This window comes from Pelodiscus sinensis, chromosome 20 (assembly GCF_049634645.1).
Source record: "Pelodiscus sinensis isolate JC-2024 chromosome 20, ASM4963464v1, whole genome shotgun sequence".
Taxonomy (NCBI): Eukaryota; Metazoa; Chordata; order Testudines; family Trionychidae; genus Pelodiscus; species Pelodiscus sinensis.
The window spans coordinates 18,888,706-18,915,383 of NC_134730.1; the positions used below are offsets into that span (position 1 = coordinate 18,888,706).

The 26,678-nt window shown below is 46.9% G+C and overlaps 1 protein-coding gene across 3 annotated transcripts; it reads right to left on the reverse strand.

Annotated features, from left to right (window-relative positions):
• TRIM25 (tripartite motif containing 25) lies at window positions 1-26,192 on the reverse strand. Of its 3 annotated transcripts, none has more exons than XM_025185694.2 (10): window positions 25,486-26,192; window positions 21,476-21,571; window positions 16,927-17,160; window positions 15,727-15,883; window positions 13,836-13,931; window positions 12,583-12,666; window positions 10,460-10,522; window positions 9,663-9,689; window positions 7,105-7,179; window positions 1-5,617 (listed from the first exon to the last, which is right to left on the reverse strand). In XM_025185694.2, exons 1-10 carry the CDS (start codon window positions 26,086-26,088, stop codon window positions 5,088-5,090), a joined length of 1,965 nt encoding a protein of 654 aa, XP_025041479.2. In that variant the 5' UTR covers window positions 26,089-26,192; the 3' UTR covers window positions 1-5,087. The 3 variants fall into 3 exon arrangements, with proteins under 3 accessions (XP_025041479.2, XP_075759951.1, XP_006125215.2); XM_075903836.1 differs by having other exon boundaries at window positions 13,842-13,931; window positions 25,486-26,191; XM_006125153.4 differs by lacking the exon at window positions 13,836-13,931 and having other exon boundaries at window positions 25,486-26,189.
• Between the last annotated feature and the right edge of the window lie 486 nt (window positions 26,193-26,678).

Genomic DNA, 26,678 nt, shown 5'->3' on the forward strand with positions numbered 1-26,678 from the left:
TTCATTTTAAAAATCACAAAACAAGTCTTTATTTCATAACAAATCAAACTTTATTGAGTTCACAAGGCTTTCACCTCAGCTGCAGAATCAATAAACAATCATCACTGACATCGTTAGTCACAGCAACGACCAAGACATGCCAGCCACATGGCAAAAGGTTTCCTTGGTGGGACAGAATGTCATGTCCCTTTTCGCATTAATACACAGAGTTAAAAGTGAGAGCCCAATAAATATTAACTGCCTCAAAGAACTATCCTAGTTACTGCAGATGACTTGAATCAAAGATGCATTCAAAAAAACTTGTTATAGACACTTTTCTTAAGATGTGTTAAAAAATTTCACATTAAAAAAATTGATTCAAACCAACATTCTGAATTACATTTTTGCATATTACACCTCTCTCTCATCCCTCCAATGTTCCTGGATTTTTGGGTCACCTTTCTTCCAGACTGAATTTCTGGAACATTAAGTTTAAAGGGACCCTTCTTACAGATACACGTATGCACCTTCAGTATTGAAACTGGTGACAAAGATACAATTTTTATGCCACTATTAGAAGACAGAAAAACCCTACCATATGAGGTGTTAGCTGGAGCATCTTGATAGCGATTTGAAAACAACTGATCAAATTTTTATTATGCTACATCTAACTGACTGTTTTACAGCTATTCCATCTAACGTAGTCCAAGTGTATCAAGCAACTTTAAAAGTGACCACCACAATTACTTGCAAATTAAGTGTTTCTCATTTGATTTAAGAACAGTATTGACATCTCAATCGCGTGAACAATGAAAATACAAGTTACCAATACAACTGTATGCTTGCCCATCCCTGCTAACCCATGGCACATATTCCATGTCGTACAGTAGTGCAACAACCCTCAAAAACTGTGGTATAAAAACTGAACAATTCAGCCTCAGTTTGAAGGTCATTCTAGACTGGAGATTAAAAAAAAGCTGATAGCCAAGTGCAGTTCTGATAAGCCATGGTGCAAGAGAAGGGTGTGGGTTTCTTTGGATTGCTAAGAGATTACGGACTACAAGAATTGGACTCCCGTGGCTGTCAGGTATGGCAGCACAGCACTACTTTTTCCAAGAAGATTGCTCCCAGACTGCTCTATGATTGTGGTGCACTGCAAGGTGGACAGTCAGGCTTGGATGCCTGGATCCTTAGCATTCTGCGAGGGACTGTCCACAGGGAACATTTAAACTCTTCAGTGGGGAACATGATTCCAGCACATCAGAAAATGTGGTAGGTTTCATTATGTGCAAGGGAATCCAAAAGACCTGAACACTAATTAAGACGCTTTCTTGGAGAGCATGCACTCCCCCCTCAAACCATAAGCAAAACCAAGAAACTCTTATGCGGGTAAAAGCCCAGAGCACCGGAAATCTGTGCAGGACTTCACCCAAGGAAAAGGTCCCAGATCCCATAAGAGTCCTAGAAGTCCCAATAGCAAATAGGACTCTAGAAGGGAGAGACACCAATGAGAACCTACAATGAAAACAAAGTAGGTCTCTTTAAGAAGTTGCCCATTTCTTACAGAGGAAAAAATCCAAAGCTCTACTATAAGCAGGATTCATTATGGGGAATAAGACCCCAGAGCTCCTGAGTATTTCGACTGAGATCACTTTAGCGTGGACATGGGAGAACCCAGCACACAGAAAGCAATGAGATCCGCTTTCCAGTGATTCTCCCGAGTGTGTTCTTGATGGGCCATACAACGTCCATGGTCTTTTGTCCCATCGGAGCATCTTTCTTCTGGGCAATCATATTGGACATCAGCAGAAAGCTCTATTAGTTGGTTTCCAACTTTGTCCAGGTTTCTTCCTCATAGTTCACACTCATGGGCTATGTCTACACTGGCATGATTTTCCGAAAATGCTTTTAACGGAAAAGTTTTCTGTTAAAAGCATTTTTGGAAAAGCACGTCTAGATTGGCAGGATGCTTTTCCGCAAAAAAGCCCCGATCGCTATTTTCGCGATCAGGGCTTTTTTGCGGAAAACAGTACTGTGCTGTTTACACTGGCCCTTTTGTGCAAAAGTCTTTTGGAAAAAGACTTTTGCCCAAACGGGAGCAGCATAGTATTTCCGGAAAAGCACTGACGATCTTACATGAGATCGTCAGTGCTTTTCCGGAAATTCAAGAGACCAGTGTAGACAGCTGGCAAGTTTTTCCGCAAAAGCAGATGATTTTGCGGAAAAACTTGCCAGTCCAGACACAGCCATGTTATGTTGTCTACGTTCCTTTCTTTGAGGAGTTCTGCGTGATCAGCACGTTCCTATATGATCAGCTCAGCATTCGAGTGCTTCCTCCTTTCTGAGCTATTCGAGTGCTTTTGTCCTGCATTCCAGATTGCTTTCCTGCTGAAGTGGTTTTGGAAAGATGAGCTGACCCATTCCTTATTTCCAATCCACAGCTATTCCAACTGTCGCACTTGATGCAGTGCTGAGGTCATACTAAGTCTTTAACTAAATCCCTATCTGACCAAAGAAATATTACTATATTTTTGACATTCATTGACAGTTGGCATGCTGTTGAACTTCCAAGGCTGGACTGCTGCAAACTTGGCTTTGCTAAAGCAGTCCAGAAACTTCAGCCCCTGTAAATTCTGACACTAAGACACAGAGTACTTGCTTCCCCACTCTTGAATCCTATTGTGTCTGCAGTGGCTTTTGCCTTATATTTCACCGTGCATACAAAGTTCCACGATGAAGATCTGTACATGTCAACAAATTTGGTCAGTTTATTTTGGCATCTTCCCAGAACTTTATAAACTGGTCTGAGCACAGGGATCTAGCAAGGAAAGCTTCTTAATGCCTATTTATCAGCACAAGAGATTCAGGTCTTCAACCTTTAGCTGTGTCCCCTGGTTGTTTCTCCAATTTCAGAGAGTTAAGGACTACAACAAAGGTCTCCTAGACCACATGCTCAGACTCCTTTTAGGCATTGTATTTGCTAGACGTGTACCAAAGTAAACCCACGTCATAGCAAGTAAAGTAAAAACAATGCAATTAGGAGACTAAAACATGCACTCTCATGCCTGAAGATGGAAACATTCTTTTATCATGTACTCCAGCATGTTGCTAGTTTAGAAGATTCACCAGCTCACATGCAGATTCAATGCCAAAAAGGGTATATCGCTCAGAATGAGGCTTCGATCTTGCACTAAAGGCAGTTTTCAGACTTCTGGAAGCCACAACTGGGCTCCCACTATCAAGGTCAAGTGGCAGAGACTTGGTATTCAAAGAATGCCAGACTTCTGAACAGAAGCTGCTATGACCCTGCTATGAATGAGCAGAACCTTTGAGCTTATCTAATAGCATTAGACGTGCCACTTCCCCCCGCAACGCCTCAAGATGTCAGGCAGCATTGCAGAGCTTCTTCCTGCGAAGAAGCAAAGCACCCTGACACATTACGTGAGGCGGAAGGGTTCATTACAAGAGGTGCAGTAAATAGAAGCTTCCGATAACCTTCCAAAAAACGCATCTAATTTTTTTAAATTCTGTGAACTTCAAACGGGGATTTTTCTTTAATTGTGGGGTTGAAAAGCAACCTTGATCTCCACTGAAGGAGCCACTGGTGGTGCTGCTCACAGTTCCGATCTTGAATACTCCCCAGATGTTCAGAATTTGTGTTGTCCCAACAAAGCTTTGTTCAAGACAATTCAGATCCACCAATGATCAATCAGTGTCACTTCTTAACGCTAGCTCCAGCAAAGAAATATCGGCAAGGGTGCTTCCTGAAGATCCTTGGCATCGATAAACGGTTCTCAGTTATATCATGGTCATTCTTTGGCATTCTGGGTGCCATGGCTATCGCTTGCTCCTCTCCTTTAGAAGTATCTGGTCTTCTGTTCCAACATGTTGACTTTATCATTCAGTGCTAAAGAGTCCTGCATTGATTTAATTCAACCCACATCCATATGCAACAGGGTTAGACTAATCACATGTAGGAAGCATATTCTATAGGTTTAACCATTTCTAAAGGTCCCCCAATAACAGTGCAAGGCTGTTTCTTGCCTATAGACTACTGCCTGAACTGGAAATTGGACAGCCAAAGTCAACTTCTACAATTAATGTTGGGATCGAGCACAAAAGGGGGAAGAGGATGTTCAGGATTTTTCTTTTTCTGAAAAAGCTCTTGTTCCTCTCTCCAAGCCTAGGTTTTGGTGCTAGTCATGAAACACACAGAGGACAGAATCCGAGCCCTACTGACAACAGAGGTAAGTGGATCTGACCCTCGGGTTTAACTGTGAAAGCCTTTTGATGTTGTCTTATGGTCATCATTTCTCTTTGAAAAGAAGCAGCAGGGTTTTTTTTCCCCAAAGACATTTGCCTGAGCTGCCTTTGCTAGCTAGTGATGATGGGGAAAACCTCAGAGCATTCTCACTGTCAGATCTGCCCACAGAACTGCTAACCAAAGCATTTAGGAATCCAGACGGGAAGAACAGGATACACCAGCCCCCAAACTGCATATGACAGACAATTAAACCTCCTGCCCAAACAGAATGTTGGTGCTGCTTGACCCAAGAGTCATTTGACGCATTGTGTGGCAAAATCTTTGTCTCTCTTTATAGAAAAAGGAACAGGTCAGCAGTTGCCTCCTGGAGTATTTGGGATTTCTTCATTAATGTTGCTATAAAAAACACGTGCCTTAAATTACTCCATACAATTTAGTGGGTTTAAAAAAATAGAATTCCTGGCCTGCCCCCAGTGTCTTTATATTTTTTTAATTGTAAAACTGGAATTATTCACAGGCAAAAGCTTCTTAGAGATCAAGAATTTCTCTCTCCTTTACATTCACGTGCAACAAAAGCCACCTCATTTGACGCATAGGTGTCAACCCAGAGCACTAAATACCAACTGTAGCTCTTGCTATTCTAACTAGTCAACTTTCCATTACTTGCAAGACTGCAAGTGGTTTTGGATAAGCAGAAAGCTACCAGAAAAAGCCATCCAAGCAAGCTCGAGCACAAATATATGTGAATTAAATGAGCAAGAACTACAGTAGTGAACTGCCAAAAAACAGAGGGATCGAGCCTACTTGAATACCCTGAGCAAACAGATTCACGCTCGACTGCCTGTTATTTCAGCTGGCAGAGTGAAAGTGTAGTACCACTGGAGAACACCCAGAAAGCAGGATACAGCGCTTCTGTGAACTGTGCTCGGAATTTGTAGATCAAGCTGTGTTTCTCGCCGACACCCAGGAAAATGACAAACCCTCCCTCGTAATTGAGCAGCACCCCAATCTTGGTGGCCTTGGTGTTGGGCAGGCATTTTTCAACATCATTATGCCAGGCTGAAATTTTGGCATTGAACCACTCGATGCACCAGGAGCTGTTGTTTCTGCCCAAGCGGCTGTCTGGCCCTTGCCTGTCCATGGTGCCGTAGCAGATGCCGATGCCGCAGAAGTTGTTACGCTGCAGTTCCACTTCCCAGTAGTGAATGCCCCTCTTGAAGCACTGGAAACCAAGCACTTGGGAGCAGTAGGTGAAGCGCTGCGGGTGCGGGCTATACTTCTGGGGTATTTCAGAGACTGACATCTTTGTGTTTCTCTCGGATAACTGCACCTTGATGTGAGCCGTGTTGAAATCCAATGAGATTTTAGCAGCATCTATGGAGAAACCCAGTGATACATTATAAATAATACAGCAAGGAGGGCATGCATGTGTAGAGGTATAAAAAGTGTGTGGGGGGGGGGGCTCTATTGCTTACTCTCCAAAACACTGGTAGCTTCTCCTTTTCCATATGGCAGCTAGCACCATGTACTGCAGTTCCCCCTCCAGGTGGGGAGACCGGGTGGGGAGACCGGTATGGCTACTGCAGTGCAGCCAGGCTGGGACACAGAATCATAGGACTGGAAAGGACTTCAAGAAGTCACCCACACTGGTCCCTGGCACTCATGGCAGAACTGGCGCACAGAAAGGAGGGGAAGCATGATGCCAGGACTCTGTCCTTAGGGTCTGCCACTCAGATCAGTACATGGAAACGAGATGAAGGCAAAGCCTGCTGATCCACCGCTATGTAGCGCCAACAGCCATTTCTCCAGCAGGCAGGGCGCCCGGGGCAGGAAACTGTGGAGTCTCCTGTAGTCCTGAGACAATGTGCCGGTGGAACAGCTTGAAGGCTGCTCTGTGGCATGGATGACTTCAGGGTGTGGAAGGATCCCGTCCCACTGCGTCCCAGTGGCACTCACAGCACAGCCCCGGTACATGTGGGACCGATGTGGTGCTGAAAGGCATATGCCATCATCAGCCCACACTGCTGAGTATCCCTATCAAGACAGGGCTCTGCACCACGCCTGGCTTCAATGGGTAGGAGAACCCCAGGCCACCCCCAGACAAGCATAGTGCCCCAGGGCAAGCCAGGCCTGTAACAGAACAAGCATTCCAGAATGAAGCAGACACAGCACAGCTGGAGGCAGAGTTCTAACGGGTAGCACTAGCAGAGAGTACAGGAGGGGAGAGAACCTCATACTCTGAGTCTTGAAACCAATCCACAACTATTAAAGGCCAGCACAAGCTGTCCTGGAGAGAAGGGGGAAGTGATCCCATATTTACCCACTGAGGGCTTTCTTCTGAAGCATCTGGTGCTGGCCACCGCTGCAGAAAGGCTACTGACTTTGACAGGCCATGGGACTGAGCCATTATTGCCATTGCTATCTTCCAGACTAATGCCTCCCTTAGTTCCTTTTCTGAGCCCAAGTCTCATTTTTAAAATGACTTTGGAGTGTAAATGCCATTAACTCTCAGTGAATCCACCCTCTCCCCCCCATGGAGTTGAATGTTTAGATCAGACCCCAACAAACTCACTTAGAACGGCAATCCCAATCTGCCAGAGCTATCAGTGGGTGGACCACAATTAAACTTAGCGTCACAATAATGCCAAAAGAGAATGAGACCGACAGGCCCACTATTCTAGCTGTTAGCAGCCTCACGCTTTTTCTAGTAACCCTCCTCATTCTATATCACTTAACAGGCAAGTTCAGTTCATTAATAAAGCCACGGTGGTGCAAAGATCCAGAAAGGAGGGAGTCGCATAGTACCACTGAAGTCTAACACAACCATGTCATTTTCAAACAGAACACGTCAGGTTACTCACACTGCAGGAGCTCCTCTCTTGATTTTGTTAAAAAGCTTTCGAGAGATGTTGCACCTGGACTTGCAGGGTTTGACGCTGTAATTACGGGAGAGAGACACCACAATGGCATGTTGCTTGATTTGTCATTGGGAAAGGCACAGAGTTCATACAGATTCCTTAAATGTAATCCAATAATGTCCCAAAGATAAATCTATCAAACCCAGATTAATGGAACAGAACATATAAAACCAGAAGCCCTTACAGGAAAACCTGGAGAAATTCCAGGGGCAGCATTAAAGAGCAGATGAGTGGAGTTCTGTTTGCCACAGAACTTATAGGGCATGGGTCATGGTAGGCCAGGCATCCCATGCCCTGCCCCATCAAGAGACATTTCTCTTTTCTGCAGGTACCAGCTCCAGCTCAAGGGGCGAGAGCTGAGTTTATATTCTGGGACATCTCTGTAGAGTCAGCCCATAGTGGCTGCTGCATAAGTATCATGGGTGAGGCTTCCTCAAGTGTATTTCACACAAGTCACTCTTGAGCTTGGCCAGATTTGAAATTGTGACAGAGGTCCAGTGTCTCCACAGCCTATTGCCTAGTTTCCTAAGTCACCCAGGTTCCCATTTTATGGAGATATACCTATCTCATAGAACTGGAAGAGACCTTGAGAGGTCATCAAGTCTAGACCCCCTGCCCTCACGGCAGGACCAAGCACCATCCCTGACAGATTTGCCCCAGATCTCTAAATGGCCCCCTCAAGGATTGAACTCATAACCCTGGGTTTAGCAAGGCCATGCTCAAACCACTGAGCTATCCCTCCCCAGAGGGACATCCAGGAAGTTCCTTCCTCCTCTGAGAGTTCAACCACCATGCCAGGGAAGGGCTTGCAACCTGACCAAGCTAGAGGCTGTGGGCCCAATCCTGCAGGGGAATAGTACCTCCCACAAAGCCCTCAGCACCCACGGGAGAGATCAGGACGGAGGACACCTTTCCCCTTGCAGAAACGGGCAATACAGGCCTAAGTCTATCAGGAGTTTTGCCAGAGACTTCGATGCAACTGGCTCAGGCCCTGGGCGCATTTCCTACTCTGGCTGAAATTCCGCACCATTGCGTAATGTGCGCAGAACTAATGTTCCCTGCAGAATTTTAATTTCTTCACAGGGAATTTGTGATGTCTACCAAAATGCTCCCAATGTCAGCCCCGGCTGCAGCTGGGGCTCCCGCTGGGCTCGTCAGGCCTGGGAAGGGTGAAGAGCCCTAAGGAGCAGAGGTAAGGCAAAGGCTGTATTAATGGTAGATTCTGAGCAGATGGGGCGAGCGCTGAGAGGGTGAACTGAGAGCAGCGGGGTTGATGGGGTAAGGCTGTTTAAACCTCATTTAAACGGGGGCAGGTGGAGGGCCTCTCCAGCCCGACTGGGCTGCCAGTTCACTGTAACTGGAAAGCAACACCCGGCATGGATGTTGCTTACCAGTTAAACATTCACACCCCTAGTAAGGGGGCTGAACTGATGAGGTGGTGGTGGTGACGGAGGCATGACCTGAGGGAGGGCTGAACTGTGGAGGGGGGGTTGATTATACTGTGTCATTTTGACAAATAAAATATACAGAATTTTAAGATATTGTGCAGAGAATTTGTAGTATTTTTGGCACCGAATTCCCCCAGGACAACTGCCCTGTGTCACCCCTGTAGTTCCATTCCAGAGCCTCTATTGACCCAAGCATGACAGTCGGGTGCCTTCTACGTGCAGCTCACATTACCGGGGAGTGGGAGGGAGAGAGGGAGCAGGTTTGGATCTTCTTAAGTGACTCATGCACAGAAGAATTTAATGGACTCTCTTACCCAGTGCCAGATAGAGAATTTGATTGTTGAGCGCAAACAGTAGACACTCAAGACTTTTAGCGAGAGGTGGCTGGGGTCCAGTCCGCACTCAGTGCCCACAAAGGCCACTCTCACATAAAATGACACAGCCAGATACCTGTGTCCTGAAGAGACACGAGAAATCTTCCCAATCTTAGTGTTCAGTGTGCGGAAGGCAAGTGGAAGTGAGGTCAACCACCCTCCACTTGGCATTTTAAGAAGGAAAAACAATTAGGGTGTGTCTAGACTACATGGCTCCGTCGATGGGGCCATGTAAAGTAGTTTACCCGACATAGTCAATGAAGCGGGGATTTAAATAATCCCTGCTTCATTAAAATAAAAATGGCCGCTTCGCTGTGCCGACAATCAGCTGATCCGGCAAAGCGCGGCAGTCTAGACGCGGATTGGTCGACAAGGGAAGCCTTTGTCGATTGCTCCGGTAAACCTCGTTTCACGAGGCATAACAGAGCAGTCGACAAAGGCTTCCCTTGTCGACCAATTCGCATCTAGACTGCCGTGCTGTGCCGGATCAGCTGATTGTCAGCACAGTGCGGTGGCCATTTTTATTTTAATGAAGTGGGGATTATTTAAATCCCTGCTTCATTGACTATGTCGGGTAAACTACTTTACATGGCTCCGTCGACAGAGCCATGTAGTCTAGACACACCCTTATAATTCCACCTTCCCCCCAAAAAAAAGTCTCTTGAAGGTGTGAACTTACCAGATTTAGAAGGTTTTCTTTTTTCCCCTGGAAAAGTGTAAAGGTCTGTATTAGTCAGCGTAAGGCCGGCTCTTTTAGCATTTTTACAACATCAGGCACTGATAGACCAGGACAAAGCTGCCACAGGGTTAGAGCTAGTGAAGCCAGCGGAATGACAGCAGCTAACAACAGCTGCAGTGTTAGCACATTGCGGTCCTATGCAGATTTTGCCAGATTGGAAACTAAACAGTACACACCCACACTGCGTGAACTCGGTTGCTTACTTTACCAAGAGGCTGAAGCACAGGCTACCAGTCATTTCAGCTCTGACCATATGGGGCCTCATTCTGCACATGCACTATGTACAGCACTCCCATAGAAACCAACGGAAGATCAAGTGTCAGTCACCTACAGGACAGAACCAGTGGCTCCCAAACCACTACTGCACAGCTAACGCAAGACCAGTACCGCACTTCTTGCAGCGACAGCCAAAATAGCTATCCGTTTGGTTTGCTCTCTTCAGGGCATTAGCCACAGATGAATATCTCTGTAGGAACCATAGGTCATTTCTTCATGATTGGCGGTTGATGTTTTAAACCAATGGAATGGGGGAAACCGTCCCAAATCAGACTGAAAAACGTCAAGGTGAGAAACAGCAGTCCAAAAGTGCCTGTGTGGGGCACTTTATCTATGGGACCCAAGGCAAAGCCTCAAGAGTCTCTCCTGCCTACTCTCCCCTCATCCCCTGGCAGAATTGGGCCCCCATGAGCATAAATAGGAGAAAGAGCAACAGTAATAATGAACAATTCATCACTCACTGGTGTCTGCATCCTGACTCAGCTCTTGAGGCATCTGAGGCGCTTTGCTTATTTTTGGAGCATCTTGTGAAGGGAAAAGACAGAACATGAACAGCTTATAGAGCAGGACGCGTTACACGCGACAGTCAAGAAACAGACGTTTATGGCAAGCATGATGGAGACTTCGGCCCTTTGCACTGTTACAGTAGAAGAGCTGGAGCAGCAGCCAGAGAACCGAAAGGCAAAGGAAAACCTTGCTTTGCTTCAGAACCTTTTCCAGCCGCACGGACACAGGCCGCAGTGCTGCTGACCACAGACCAGCCGGCCTCCTCACTAGGTGTCTGCTTCGCACCTATGAGGCACCTGACATTGAGAGGGGGCCAGGTGCACCCCGCTCCCACTGGGTTTGCACCCTACAGAAAGAACTCTGCACGTCAGAGGATCAGGGGCCTGGATTATAAGGCAGCACCCTCTGGGCACCAGAAAGCAGCATGGAGGCCCATAGCAGGACCCTGTCATCCCTCCAGAATTGTCGGGCATTTCACATGAAGAACTAGCTGCCTGCAGCAGAGTGGTGATTATTCCAAATCCCATCAGTAATGCCACACCCTAGGGCAGGGGTGTGCAATCATTTTTTGCTGGGGGCTGAAGTGGGCCTGGGTTGCCCTGGAAGGGGTGGGGTGCCAGGGGTGGGGCATCAAGAGGAAGGGGCGGGGTCAGGATACTTCCCTGCTTCCTCACCCACAGACCAGGATTGGTCTGGGGGTGCGGGAGTGCTTTTGCCCCACCCCCAGAGGTTTCCCCTACACACCCATGCCTCTGGCAGTGGGAGGAGACTTTGTGAGCTCCCTCTTCTGCCCCCAGGCCAACCAGGGCTTGGGGGGCAGGGGAGCGCACGAAGCCTCCTCTTGCCCTACCAGGTGCATGGTGCTTTTAAGAGCCACGCGCTCCTCTCAGGGTGGGGGCAACTTTGCGCGCTCTCCCTCGCCCCCAGGCTTGGGGGTGGGGAGAGCGTTCAAAGTCTCTTGAAGTGCCATGCGCTCTTGGCAGGGCGGAGGAAATGTCATGTGCTTTCCCCCGCCCCCAGACCCTAATTGGCCTGTGGACAGGGCAGTGGCAGGTCCTCCGCAGGCCGAATCAACCCACTCACGAAGGCCCTTTTAGTCACCTCTGCCCTGGGGGCTTGTCTCCACTATGCTGTGGATCAACACCACAACAAATCGATCCACCGGCTGTCAATTTACTGTTTCGGTTTAGATGTGACAAATTGATCTCCGAGTGCTGTCCCGTCGATGCTGGTATTCCAAGAGTTGCCAGCGTCAATGGGAGAGCAGCTCCCATCGACCTTACCGCACAAAAGACGCCACAGTAAGTATGCTGACTTCAGCTACGCTATTAGTAGATTAGCTAGATGGTGGGGGTTAGTGCAGACTATGCCTAAATTCTTGGGGGTGGGGAGGGAACAGATTACACACCAAGAATGTCTTCTCCAAGGGCACCCCCCTGCAGATGTTATGTGCCAGTCCCATACCAACGTTATGTTAGAGGAATACCGTCAACTTAAACCCTGTAAAATTAACTCTCTTCTCGAAAGTGCACCCATGAATTAAGAGCTCTTCAAGTTATTCATTTTTATTTGTAACATTTTTCTTCAAGCTCCCATGCAGAAATGTAGGGGGGAAGGAAGCCTTTTGGGTGGGTGAAGGAGCAACAAAGCCAACCCAGCTTGGGCCCACCTTTCAGTATGCAGGCCTGCTTTTTGCAGCAACCTTTACAGGTACATGCCCTCTGGCAGAGCCTGAGAAAAAGGAGGAGTATTCTTGACACTGTCCTGTTGGGAGGGATGTCATCACACCAGCACAAGAGACAAGATGAGCCACCAACAGCCACATGCACTGACCATCTGACATCACTGGGTGGAGAATCTAACCAAGCACACGGCTGGGGGAATAAATTTCTCTGGGCTTCCAGTTCCAGTCTTCTATGGTTTCAGACAATGTTTTGAAATGGAGATGGAATTTTCAAGTTGACGGTGCCCTTGGTAGCCACCGATTTGCTCTAGCAGCTACTGCTACTGCACTGACGGCTAAAGGAAAAACGAAATGAGCAGCATTTGGGGTTTGAGGGCCACATTGTTAACTTACGTGATCCAGCAGCTTTTTTTCCAGACGCTGGAAGTTTATTAGGAAGAGTTGCTTGAAAAGCTTTAGGCTTCCACTGTGGATTTGCTGCAATGAAAGTCACATACACCATCATTTCACGTTGTATTGCTGCAACAAGGTACAGCAAGAGGCAGCACAGTCTGGGGGTAAAGATATCTGGCTGGGAACCAGGAGATATATGACCAAGCCTAGTGCAGAGCTGGGAGTTCAATGTAAACCCTAGTCCTACAAACACTTTTCGCTCAGCTTAATGGGACTATCTTAAGTTCCCGACTCTACAAACACTTCATCTTTCTGCATCTGTAAATCAGAGTTTGCATTTCTATCGATGCAAACCATGAACTAGCCTGGCAATAAAAAAGGCAGTAGTGGACTTCGGGGAGACTCTTTTCCTCTTTCTCTGTTACAATGTAAGCTCTTTGCAGCAAAGACTTGCTGTCACTGTATGCGCAACACCTGACACAATACAGCTCCCCGTCTTCTGTAACACTGATGAATAACAGTGCACAAGATTATAAAAATAAAGCTCATAACAATGTTGTCATCTTCCTACATCTGACACAAGGTCCTGCAAAAAAAAAAAAAAAAAAAAAAAAAAGTCTTTCCAGTTACTGAGGTACAGTGATCAGTACCACTACTTTGCAGGTATTCCATAAAAAACACATTTAAAAATAGAGTTAGAAGGAGTAAGGTTTAAATAGCTGTGATAGGAGGTGAAGGCATTGTGGACTCACCCTTCTCCTCCACACCTGGTCTGGACTGTCCACTGCGGTTAGGGATATTTGTATCAGTAAGTACAACTGTTTCAAAGATCAATATGTATCTATTAGCAGCTCTTTCTGTTCCACTAGCTTGTATGCCTCAACAAAAGAGCTGGCTCTAGACACAATGAAGATAGCACAGCCTCTTTCGATACTTTGTAAACCAAGCCAGAGCTCACTTCACTTTCCAATGCAGTGCAAAGGTCTTGTCTACACTGGAAAAGTATCTCAGTTTAAGCTATAGGTTGAACATCTCTCATCCAGCACCCTCGGGACCAGACCAGTTCCAAACGAGAGAGTTTTCCGGAGCACAGGAGGTCAGTGTTTTCTGCAGCATTACCTACATTTCCACTGCATACTGCGCTTTTAGAAGACATTTAGGGGTAAATTAGAGCTAAATAACAGCACAGGACACTGAGAGCTAGGACTGGTGACTGTACACAAACATTATGGGGCCATGGGAAATTTACCCACACTCACGAAAAATGGACATCGGTCTGACTACAATCATTCCGGACGACGGATGTTTCTGGATGAGAGAGTTCTGGATGATAGAGTTCCAACCTGAATCTGGATTTAAAAAAAAAAAATCTACTTGAAATGGCACAACCCCCTAAAAACAGGCACTTGAACCATCTTATTTTAGAGGTTCAGACCATTTCAACTAGATGGATTTATTGTTCTAGAGAAGTCGACCAGTTTCACCTCCGTGAACTATAGTTCAAAAATCATCCCCACTCGGAGATTTGCCTCTCCCTAGAGATATAGCTGAGCCCTGCAACTGAACTGTATTTACAAAAGTCTGATCCCAGAAACATTTATTCCCTTTCAATTTTATTTATGCTTTTGCTTGTAAGTCACTGTCAGACTTTTATATGCCTGAACTTGAAGTTAAAGAGCCAAGCCTAGTCTGGTCTTTCTAGTTACTGGGGTACAGTGATCAAGGGGAGTCTCAAGGGAATAACTTGACCTCTACAAAGAGGGTATAAAACCTGACTCTCTGCCACACACTTCAAGAATGCACTTAACTCAATTTCAGGCAAAAAGTACAGCCTAACACTTTTGATCTGAAAAGAGGGCTATCGGTCCCATTCAGCATGTCTGACTTGCAGCTAAGGAGCCAATAAACTAGAAAGCCTAATGAGGATAATCCACTTTTCCATCAGTGCTGCAGAATTCACAAACATGCATGTCACATTCATCATCTTGACTCCAGGATCTCCACTCAAACCCAATTCCCCAGTCTAAGTTCATGTATCAAACAACCAAATGTCTGCTCTCTACAGCATGACTCTACAGATGCAAAGGAGTACAGAAGGAAAATAATGTTCTGTGCTAAGGCTGCAATCACCGATGAGACACATCCCAAGGTGCTAGGAACACTGACAAACCCACCTACCGATATACCGACAAAGCAAATTCCATTTATTTCACATTTTTAATTCTCTGCACATATGCCAATTGCTCAGAACAGAGATGTGAACGGGTAACCAGTTTACCTGAAAAGTGTCACCCAGTGAGGTTATCAGTTAGACAGCTCCCAAGTACCAGTTACCACAGGTAAAAGCGGCGAGGAGCCCTGTGGCACCTTATAGACTAACAGAAGGGTTGGAGCATAAGCTTTCATGGGCAAAGACCCACTTGGTCAGATGTATCTGACCAAGTGGGTCTTTGCCCATGAAAGCTTATGCTCCAACCCTTCTGTTAGTCTATAAGGTGCCACAGGGCTCCTCACCGCTTTTGCAGATTCAGACTAACACGGCTACCCCTCTGATACTTACCATAGCTAAAGGGCTACTCCAGCCTCACCCATGCCATGGGCTGCATTGGGAAGCCAGGCGGCAGCTCAAGCCAGGCTGGAGCAGCACCCCCCACCCATGGGATCTTGCTTAATCAGTTAACCAGTTAAACGTAGCCAGTTAATTGATTAAATGGGATGTTACATCTCTAGCTTAGAGGTGAATTTTACCTCACAGGGCAAGAGTCAAAACTAAATTGAAGATAACTTTCTATTGGAATTCTGTCAAAGGCAACAAGAGAGGGAAGCATCACAACATCTTTAAGTTTAACCAGATGTAGATAAACCAAACCAGGGTTACATTCCTGTTGATAAGCTTTAAACAAGACACTGCTACATCAGTTATCTTTCCGAGACATGCTGAGCATTTAACTTCGAGCATTTTTAAATTTGAGGAGGGTTCCATCAGTTTATGAAGCAGCTCTATTGACCAGCAGTTATACAAAATGGTAACACACCAGAAGAGTCTGTGTCTGAATATTTTAAACTTAAGAAGTTTCACTACTTGCTCTCAAAATAATAAAACATCCACCCACAGTGGCAATTTTCTCTCAAATGATAGGGTACCTTCCATTTTCTTCTCCTGAGGCCGATTCACCGTTCGTTTCACTATTTCTTTCAAGGAAAAGGCACCCTGATAAATAGTATGTATCAAGTTTTGGTCTAGATCATTTCTGGGGATGAAAACATCTTTGGTTGAAGTCGGTCGCACTTTCGCTGCTATCTGTAATAAGATACAGAGTTCATGAAGTCAGGCATAAATCACTACACGGAAAAATTAGAGTCGGGATTGTCATAATTGGGTTACATTATTTTACTTGTGCATTATTTCTTGTGTGTGTTAATTTATGAGGAGAGAGAAGGGACGTTATATTCAAACACCAATGTGAACATGACAAAATCCAATAAAAAGTGAGACAATAATCCATACAGGCTACATGATAGCTTAAAACTGAGGAAGAGCTACTGGAGATGTGTCCCAGCAATGAACATGGGCGGCCAGTAATGTAGGAAAGGGAAGGTACAGCGTTCCCAAAACTGTCTATGCTTGGCACACCGGGGAGGAGTGGGGCCACGGCAAAGCAACGTGGCGTGGGCAGGGCTTGGCTCCAGGACTGAGGCCTCAAGCAGAAGAGGTGGGGCTGGGGCTTGCCTTCCCCAGTTGGGCCTTCACCTGCTGCCCATGGCAACGAACCTAAGTTGCACCATAGCTACCTCTCTAGTTAACTGACCCTGCCAATATGGTGCAACTGTGGATAAATGCGGTGAGAAAAAGATAAACTGGAAGATAACGGGCCTATAAAAAGGGAGAAAACAAAAACAATCATGCAGACAACAACAAGAGTAACAGTGCTAACAAACAATTTAAAGGGCAGATTAGCCCGGAGTACTCACTGGACAGTTAACTCAATGGACTCACATGGCAATTATTAATACAACCTTTGCAGAAAAACTCTTTTTAGGTACAGGAGGCCCTCAACTTGTGACACGATTGGTTCTTGGGGAAGCATCGCAAGTCGGGGGCATCGTAACTCGAAGCCTCATTTACAATAGGTGCCATGCACTATCGTAAATGCGGGCCAAGGACGTATGCTGGGGTTTTCGTTACCTTCCACACTTACGAAGATGGTTGGGGGTGGGGGGGCAGAGCTCGGGTGGTCATAAGTCGGGGGCCTCCTGTACAGTTAGCGGACTGGAAAAACCTTAGAACAGGCCCCCTGTGGAAGACTCTTTCTGAGCTCAATAAAGTCGGACATCAGACCCTACCTTTAAAAATGTAATATCATCATCTTCAGTCAACGCCATTTCAATCTGGTCTCGGACCATCTGAATTTCATTTTTCTTCTTTCCCAGGACGCTATGGATATAATCGTATTTAACACTGACTCGCTTTTCTTCTTCTTCCACTTTCTTTATTGCCTGGTTTTCTTCTTCTTCAATTAAAGCTTTAATTTCCAAGAACTCACTTCTCAGCAAATCCATCTTTCGGGCAGCTGTTTCCTAAATCACCAACATATTGACACTGGTTTCAAAGCAGCCATTTGCAGGGTAAGACCGTTAGTGAAATATCTCCATCTCCATTCCATTTCCCCCATGGCAGCCCGGCTTGCCGAGGGCCTTATCCTTCCCCTCACATCAGTGGAAAGTCAGCTATTCACTTCAAAGGGAGCGGAAACTGAGCCCACCTCCATCCTCACCCATCAAAATGAGTCACTCAGCGTTAGTCGTGAAACAAGGCAGGTTGTGCCATCTTGTGGTTAGATCGAGACTTCCTGGTCTGCCTTCCTGAGGAAGTCAAAACTTCCATGCTTTATTTAGCTCACCCTTTTGATAAAGTTTATAACAACTCCAGTCTCACCGGGGTTGTTCGAGTCGCCATTAACTATCATCTGGTGAGCACTTCCAGATCCCCCAAGACTAGCCCTCCAAGGGTGCAAAGTCATTATTAGGAAGGGATGAGCTGAACATGTGTCTGATCTGGTAGGGTATTCACATGCAGTAGCTCGCTGGTCAGCAGCACAGATTGAATTTGGGACCAACTGATCTAACACTGGGAGCTGCTATTGCCTGGTCTAAAAGACCAGCTACATTAGCTTGGAGACAGTAGCAAACTAAGCTCTTGCTACATGGTCCACTTGTTAGAGGGAAAAACCCATAATGAGTTGAAATAAGTTACATTTCCTCTCCCCCGACTCCACCTGGGCGAAGCACATCCCTAGCATCAGCTCCCCCAGACATCTGGAGCCTACAGGTCACCATTTGCCATTACGCTGCTCTCATGAGATTATAGGGCACAACCGCAAGAAGTCCCCTGCTCTTTTGTATAGTAGACATGACATTATCAGGCAGCCAGCACAGCTCATAAACACATTGCTCTCAGAGGGCAGTGACAGGCATGCTACTGCCTACTGGCAGTAGGAGAGAAGGATGGAGGGATTTAAACAGTCTCCTGTTGACTTGTCTGTGAGACTGCACAAATAGTGTTCTCACCCTCAACTTCTCTGACACGGGTTGTGCTGGCTGGTTACCCTCACTTTCTGCAAGAAGGCTTCATTATGGGGTGAATACAGTTTTTTGGTCGCTTTCCAATAGTTACCTTGCACTGAGACACAATACATCTGGACCCTTAGCTAGTGTCTGCAGCAATCTAAGGTAAATCAAATTAAAGCCACTCAGTTATGAAGTGTGTCCGTACCCTGGTTTCATGCTTCTAAAAAAGTCTCAGAGGGGTAGCCATGTTAGTTAGTCTGTCATATAAAGAAAGATTAAAAAGACTTGGACTTTTCATCTTAGAAAAGAGGAGACTAAGGGGGGGATATGATAGAGGTCTATAAAATCATGACTGGTGTGGAAAAACTGAATAGGGAAAAGTTATTTACTTATCCCCACAATATAAGAACGAGGGGTCACCAAATTAAATTAATAGGCGGCAGGTTTAAAACAAACAGAGGGAATGTTTTCTTCACTCAGCACACAGCCAACCCCACTTGCCAGAGGATGTGGTGAAGTCTAGGACTTGAACAGGGTTCAAACGAGAGCTAGATGGATTCATGGAGGTTTGGTCTATCAATGGCTATTTGCCAGGTTGGATAGGAATGGTGTCCCTAGCTCTGTTTCTCTGGAAGTAGGTAACAGGGGAGCGACTTCATGAGGATTACCTGTTGCGTTCCCTCCCTCTGGGGCATTTAGTATTGGCCACTGTCAGCAGACAGGATACTGGTCTGATCCAGTATGGCTGTTCTTATGTTCTTAGGTCTGCCCTAAACAAAGCAATGTGTCCTCTGTTTAACTGCCATTTAAGCTGTAAACCAGTGGTTCCCAAACTTTTCAGCATCACACCCCCCTTTTTGATTTTTGAGAAACCCTCATGCTGCCCCCTCACAAAAAAAATAGCAGCAAAACATGGGAATGGGAGTGACGGGTGTGTGTGTGGCTGGGTCGCCTCACGCCCCCCCTGAAATTTCTTCATACACCTCAGTTTGGGAACCCATGCTGTAAACAGTCATCAATCAGGAAGGGAAGACAAAGGAAGTTCAAATTGGTGGCAAAAAATAACAAAAAACAGCAGAGAATAGTCTTCCACAGAAATTCCATCTCCTGAATCTCAGATGAAAAAACGTTTCTAAGAGGAGGCTTGGCACTAGAAAAAGGAGCAAACACACACCCCACCCCTCAGCAACTCTATAACTTGGGGGAGTGCCCTGTAACCTCCATATTCCTCATTTTGTATATAATTGTGGTGTTGCATATAAAGCATGCCATGTGTGGGATAGGGAAAAGTTATGATCTGCTGAGGGTCATTTTTTCTATGTAAAAAGGTCTAAGGTCTATCGTTCATGCATATAAAGTATAAGAATATATCATCAGGTTGTTCCTAAAATATGCTGTGGGTTTGGGAAGCACACTTGTTCCCCAGAAACAATGACAAGGGGGTAGCCAGCACCTGGGTAGGTGCTGAACGGAAATCACCAGACGCTGTCCAGGAAGGGAGCCACAATTCAAGGGAGCCACAATTCAATGTTTTAACTACTTAAGGACACACCCGGAATATTACTCAACTTTGCCTGTGGACTCAGCAATGCCCAGACATGCCTGGACTCGTATTCTCCAAGCATATAGGACTGAGGGGACAGAACAGAAGACAAAGGACCATGCTTCACCTTTCTCCTGCCCCCACCTATGTGGCAAGCAACAAGGACACTGAAGGTACGTCTACACAGCAGCATTATTTCAGAATAACTGATGTTATTCTGAAATAAAGAGTGCATCTACATAGCAAGCCTTTATTTTGAAATAATGTCGAGCTGGAGGACTTCTGACTGACTCCTGTAACCCTCATTTCACTAGGAGTAAGGGAAGTCAAAGGAAGAGTGATCTTCCATTGACTTCCTGCTGTGTAGACAGTGCCAAAAGGTCGAGGTAAGCAATTTTGACTTCAACTACGCAATTAACATAGCTGAAGTTGCGTAGCTTAATTTGAGTTTTGCCCTGCTGTGTAGACATACCCTGAGAAGAATTAAGACTCCAACAGCAGAGACTGACCCTGGTTTAAGGGCCAAACTTGTACAGTAAGGAGTGTAATATCGAGTGGGGGTGAGGAAAGACTACTTAATCTAGCTGTTGTTCACTCTAATAGGGTTGAGAGTTTAGATGGCATGTTTATTTTCTTTTGGTAACTACTCTTTTTGTCTCTTATTTAAAAGCCGTCTGTTGTAGCCACTACACTTGTTTTACTGTTTATCTTCACCTGTGAGTCTGCCTGAAATAAATCTGCAGTAATTTGCCTGGTAAATGGCTCAGGTTTACAAAGGCTAGTGTATGTCCACTTTCCACTGATGAAGTGGTGAACCAATAAATTTGCTCTGCTCCTCTGAGGAACAGTGCTGGGCGGAGGAACACCTGGTACCTTTCTCTGTGGCTCCAGAAGCATTCAAGCAATCTAGCTGGGTATGGAGCTCCAAGTGTTTTTGGGCTGAATAGTAACACCACCTGAAGGGTTTTGCTGCTGGGCTCTACTAAAGCATTAATAGTGGCAGTCCATACTGGAGAGTTATGGGGTACAGTTATCCCAGGCTGCACCCCAAGGATCTTGCCATACAATTCTATTCATCAGTTCACTGGACCCGAACAATAAAGTAGCCAATGGACTACTGAAAGCATGTGTGGAGAAAACTGTTTTGAATTTAGCCATTTGTTAAATTAGGCACCAGTTGCATTTGCTTTTAATTTTTCTTGTAACCATTTCTGACTTTTATGCCTCATTACTTGTACTGATTTGAAATCTGTCTTTATAGTTTGTACACTTGTTTTATTTAATCCAGTGTGTTTCAATTGAAGTGTAGAGGAAACGCCATATGGGGTGTCAGCTGTGTGCATAGTTTCTATTACAGAGATAATGGACTTTATGTAGGTTGTACTGCAAGGAGAGGGCTGGGCAGCATAGAACAAACATCCCTGGGCATGTGCTGTGGTCACCCTGCAGCATAAGGCTGATGAGAGCCAGGCAGAGTGTAACCCAGCGTGGCTGGCAGGCTGCAGTTGCACACAGACACTCAGGGTATGGCTTGCGTGCCGGAAGGCTGTTTGCAAGCATCCCAGGTAGGAGCTCCTTCACCAAGGTAACATAAGGCACCCAAGGTTGCAGGGTAGGGTGACCCAGCTGCTCACCAAGCCTGGATTGTATTTTAATATGTCACAGGATGTCAATCTTATCTCACTATTACAGCATCTTATTAGCCACCTCCAAACAGCCAGGATCCCAGGGGCCGTCAAACCCCAACCCCAGAATGATTTTAATGAAGGGCTCTCTGCTTACACTGGCTTGTTTTTGAAGCACTCTCACTTCATCCAGTGCTCGAGAAGCTTTTTCGCTTTGATTATACAGCTCCGTCAGTTTGTTCTTCAGCTGGGACTGCAAGAAAACAGATCAAACCCCACATTAAAAGCACAGATAGCTGCACCACTTCCCAGTATGCACCACATAAATAGTGAAAAGCAAAATGAAATAGTTTTAATCAGACTTTTTTCCACTTTTTTTTTTTAATCCAGTGTTCCTTAACTGTAGAAGGAAAAAGAATCTGTGTACAGGATCGGGATAGCAATGAAAAATCTTTGATGTAGCATCATGTTTTCTGAGTTGCAACACACACGCAATCCCACATAAATGACGTGGAATCATAGAATACAAGCATGGAATTTAATGGAACCTCAGGAGCTCATCACATCCAGTCCCCTGCCCTCACAGCAAGACCAAGCACCATCTAAATCATCCCCAACAGATGTCTGTCTAAACTACTCTTAAAAATCTCCACTGAAGGAGATTCCACAACCTTCCTAGGCAATTTATTCCAGTGTTTAACCACCTTGGCAGTTACAAAGTTTTTTTTCTAATGTCCAACCTAAAGCTCCCTTGCTGCAATTGAAGCCCATTGCTTCTTGTCCTAGCCTCAGAAGTTAAGGAGAATAATTATTTTCAGCTGCCCCAGCTGTCAGTCCTCCTTCCTCCTCCCCTCCACTGCACTTCTCATTTTTAAATGTATAAAAGCTGGCAGGCTCTTAACACATTTAAAAAGCAGAGGCTCAGTGTCTGGGAGTAGGTGCGAGCCAGGAATCGGCTATTCTCGGCACACACCCTGTCTTCACTACACCCCTGCCTGCCCTGTTCCCGCGCAGAGACAATGCTGGGGGGAACTGGCTTTTAAGCCAGATCAGCTCCTGCTCCCACTCCCCCCGTTGTTGGCTCTGATAGAGGCAGCAAGGGGGGGAAGCAACTAGTCAAGGGACTAGACAACTAGTCACTTACATCCCTAGCTCTGACCCCCACCTCCTAAAAGCTTATGCTTGTGAGTCACCTGATTGGCATGCACATGAACAAGCACTTGAAGAAGCAATAACAGTTACTCACCTTTTATAACTATTGTTCTTCAAGACGTGCTGCTCATGTCCATTCCAACGCCCACCCTCCTTCCCCTCTATTGGAGTAGCTGGCAAGAAGGAACTTGGGCAGGGATGGGCAATCATTTTTCGAACATTTTTGAAGTGGCCCTGCGACATATAGGAAGGGGCGGGGCATCAAGCGGAAGGGGTGAGGCCAAGATATTTCTAGGTTTCCCACCCCCAGACAATGATTGGTCTGGGGGCGAGGAAGTGAGGAAACTTCCCTCGTTCCCCTGCCCCTAGGCCAGTTAGGGCCCGGGGGCAGAGGAGTGTGCAAAGCCTCCTCCACTCTCCTCCCCTCCCCCGCCCCCCAGAAGTGCACAGTGCTTCAAAGTGCAACATGCTCCTAGCAGGGTGGGAGGAGGCTTCGCACGCTCTCCCGCCCTAGGCCCTAATTGACCTGAGGGTGGAGGAGCATCAGGGCCGGATCCAGCCCACAGAGACCCTTTTGCCCACCCCTGAACTTGGGGGTTGGCAAGTCAGCAAGGCTCTATCTTGAGTGCCATATTGGCGCCACTCCAGGGGTCGTCTAAGCTGACCCGAGAGCTGCTGCTAGGCAAAAAAAATCTTCTAGCTTCCGCGAACGTACACACCTGACTGGAACGGACGTGAACACCGCATCTCGAAGAACAGTCAGGAAAGGTGAGTCGCTGTGTTCCCCCCCCCCCCACAACCACTTCTCTTACTTAGTCACTCCTTGGCCTTTTCCCCAGACAATCCAACACAAGTCCTAACTCATGCTGGGTCCGGGAGTGCTGTTATAAGAAGGGCAACCTATGAATGAGATTGAGGCCACCCCAATCATTACTAGGGATGTGAATGGTTAACTGGTAAGCCTCACCCTTAATGAATCAGTGTTGGTTAATTGGTAGGGGCTGGAGCAGTTTGGGCAGGGAGCTGCTCCAACCACACGGGGCCCACCATAAAGAGGCACTGCTTGCTTCCTCCCGCTCCTCAAAAGCCCTTAATACAGCTCGCAAAGATCCAGCAGCTAAAATACGTTAACATAGCTCCCTACAAGCTTGGGATTAGACTGTCCCTCTTAGGCATCCTTAGCACTGAAGAATAACGGAGGCCTCCTATGCCAAGTTCGAAAGCAGTGCCACTTCCCCCATAACAGCTAAAGCCTGAATAATCCAAGCCTCATTTGCTACTAGGTTGATTCACACATATACAAAGCTCCCACTGTGCCCATGTGCTCCAGAGCCTGGCTTGTATCCTGATGGTCACAAGCTGTTCTCTTAGAAAAGGAACAGGAAGAGAGAGAGATTTTACAGGCATCTTACACATTACAAAGATAGCTTCCCCAATTATCACCTCTAATACTATTAACTCACAGACATTTCCCCTTCCCCACCTCTAATATCATTAACTCACTGGCATTCACCTTCCTTCCCCCCCCCCCCCCCCACATCCCCCTTCTGTTCTGCAATGTGATTTGTCCTTTTCATGTGTGTTCATTTTTTTTTAAATTGTATCCTTTGGTATATATGGTTGTGACTGTTTTCTTCCATTATTTGATCTGAGGAAGTGGGTCTGGCCCACGAAAGCTCATCATCTAATAAACCATCTTGTTAGTCTTTAAAGTGCTACATTGTCCTGCATTTTACAGGCAGTGCAACTTAAAAGCCAGACCTCTGAAGTTTTGTTAGACACTAAGGCTACGTCTAAACTACACCCCTCTGTCGGCAGAAGGATATAAATTAGACACATCGAAAGTGCAAATGAAGCGGGGATTTAAAAATCCCATGCTTCATGTGCATAATCGCATCCTGGCGCAGTTTTGAACAAGCGCCATTTCGAAACTGAAACCACGGTTTAGACATGGTGTTTTGGAAAAACTGCGTTTAAACCACGGTTTCCGTTTCGAAATGGCGCTTGTTCAAAACTGCGCCAGGACACGATTATGCAAATGAAGTGCGGGATATTTAAATCCCCACTTCATTTGTGCTTTCGAAACGTGTAATTTACATCCCTCTGCTGACAGAGGGGTGTAGTTTAGACACACCTTAAGTCTGTGTATGGTCCTGATGGTACTTTTAGGGCCTGCAATCCCTATCACCACAATCTGCTGTTCCTAAGGCCTGTCCAGGATCTTGAGAAGGATGAATGGTGCATCTTCTAAGACAGGGATTCTCAACCTTCTTTTTGACCCCTCCCCAACAAGCTATACAAATTCCACAGCCCACCTGCACCACCACAACTATTTTTCAATACATAAAAGCCAGGGCTGGCAATAGAGGATAACAAGCAGGACAAGTACAACACAGGGGGCACCCCGAAAGCTGAATAGCTCAGACTTCAACTTCAGCACCCAGTTGGTAGATCTTGGGGTCCCAGGCTTCTGCTCCACACAATGGGGCTTTAAACTTGCTGGGGTGCAGAGCAGAAAGTCTGATGCCTGCCCTGATTGGTGGCCCCCTGGAATCCTGCTCAGAGCATGCTCCCCCCCACCCTAGACCCCTGGCTGAAAAATGCTGATCTAAGACAGTGCTCTCAAGTGCCAGACCATGGACTGGGGCCAGTCCCTGAGCTCTCTGATTATCAAATAGGTTGAGAAAGAGGGCAGATGTTCCGTAGGTGGGAGCAGTCAGAGAACAGCAGCGCAAACACAGCCCAGGGGCAGAGTTCCCTGTAAGCTGGGTCACTCAGGAGAGATCCCAACACCTCCCAGCTGATCAGCAGAGCGCTCACTAGCGAGACTGCGTGTTTCTACTGGTGGTGCATGCACATGCCTGGGTGCGCATCAAAATTATTCCGCACGGGGATGGGAGAGATTAGAGGGAACATTGCTAGGAGTCCCATGCAAGAGGTTCCAGAGAAGGGTCCCGGCCAGTGCTGATCAGCACCTCTGTCCAGGCATCCCCCTCCTCTCCCATCCCTCCTCACCTCCTTCTCCGCCTTGGCCTCCTGCACGGGGCTGGTGGCACAGGTCTTGTGGCTGACCAGGCACACGCAGCAGATGCAGGTGGCGTGCTCGGGGCAGTAGAACTCCAGCAGCTTGTTGTGCTGCTGGCACTTGCGCTGCTGCAGGTCGCGCAGGGGCAGGCGCAGCTCGTGGTCCCGGAAAGCCGGGCTCTCCTGGTGGGGCCGCAGGTGCTCGTGGCAGAAGGAGGCCATGCAGGTGAGGCAGGTCTTGGCCGCCGCGGCCTCCAGGCAGGTGTCGCAGGGCACCTCGGAGCCGCTCCCCTCCCGGCATTTCTTCTCCTCGGCCGGCTCGCCGGGCTGCGAGCTCTGGAACTGCTCCACCACCCGGCACAGCACCGTGTTCTTCTGCAGCTCGGGCCGGCGCTGGAAGCTGGCCCGGCACTGCGGGCAGCTGAAGCCCTGCTGGATGCCGCTCCAGGTGACATCTAGGCAGGGCCCGCAGAAGTTGTGGCCGCAGGGCGTGGTGACCGGGCAGTCGAAGAGGCACAGGCAGATGGAGCAGGTCAGCTCCTCTTCCAGCCCGGCCAGGCAGGGCAAGGACGGCGCCCGCAGTAGCTCCGCCATGGCTCCTGCCACGACCTGGGCAGCTGGGGATGGAAAGTGAAACTCAAAGCAGAGGCGGAGCAGCTGGAAGTTCCTGGAAATCACGTGGAAGGGGGAAAGTTCAGCGCGGGGGGGCCTCCCTAGCAAACCCCTCCCTGCTAGGCGCTCAGGCTGCAAACTTTCTCCCATTTCTGCTTATTTACGCTCCCCCTTCCGCAGCCTGGATTTTCTGGTGCGCAGTTCTGCAATGTATTGACTTTCCTCTTTACATAGAATCACAGGGTTGGAAGAATAGTGATAGAGATGTAGCCGTGTTAGTCTGGGGTAGCGGAAGCAAAATGCAGGACAATGTAGCACTTTAAAGACTAACAAGATGGTTTATTAAATGATGAGCTTTTGTGGGCCAGACCCACTTCCTCAGATCAAATAGTGGAAGAAAATTGTCACAACCATATATACCAAAGGATACAATTAAAAAAAATGAACAAATATGAAAAGGACAAATCACATTGCAGAACAGGAGGGGAATACAGGGGGGGAGAAGGAAGGAAGGTAAAGTGTCTGTGAATTGATGATATTAGAGGTAGGGAGAGTGGGATGTTTGTGAGTTA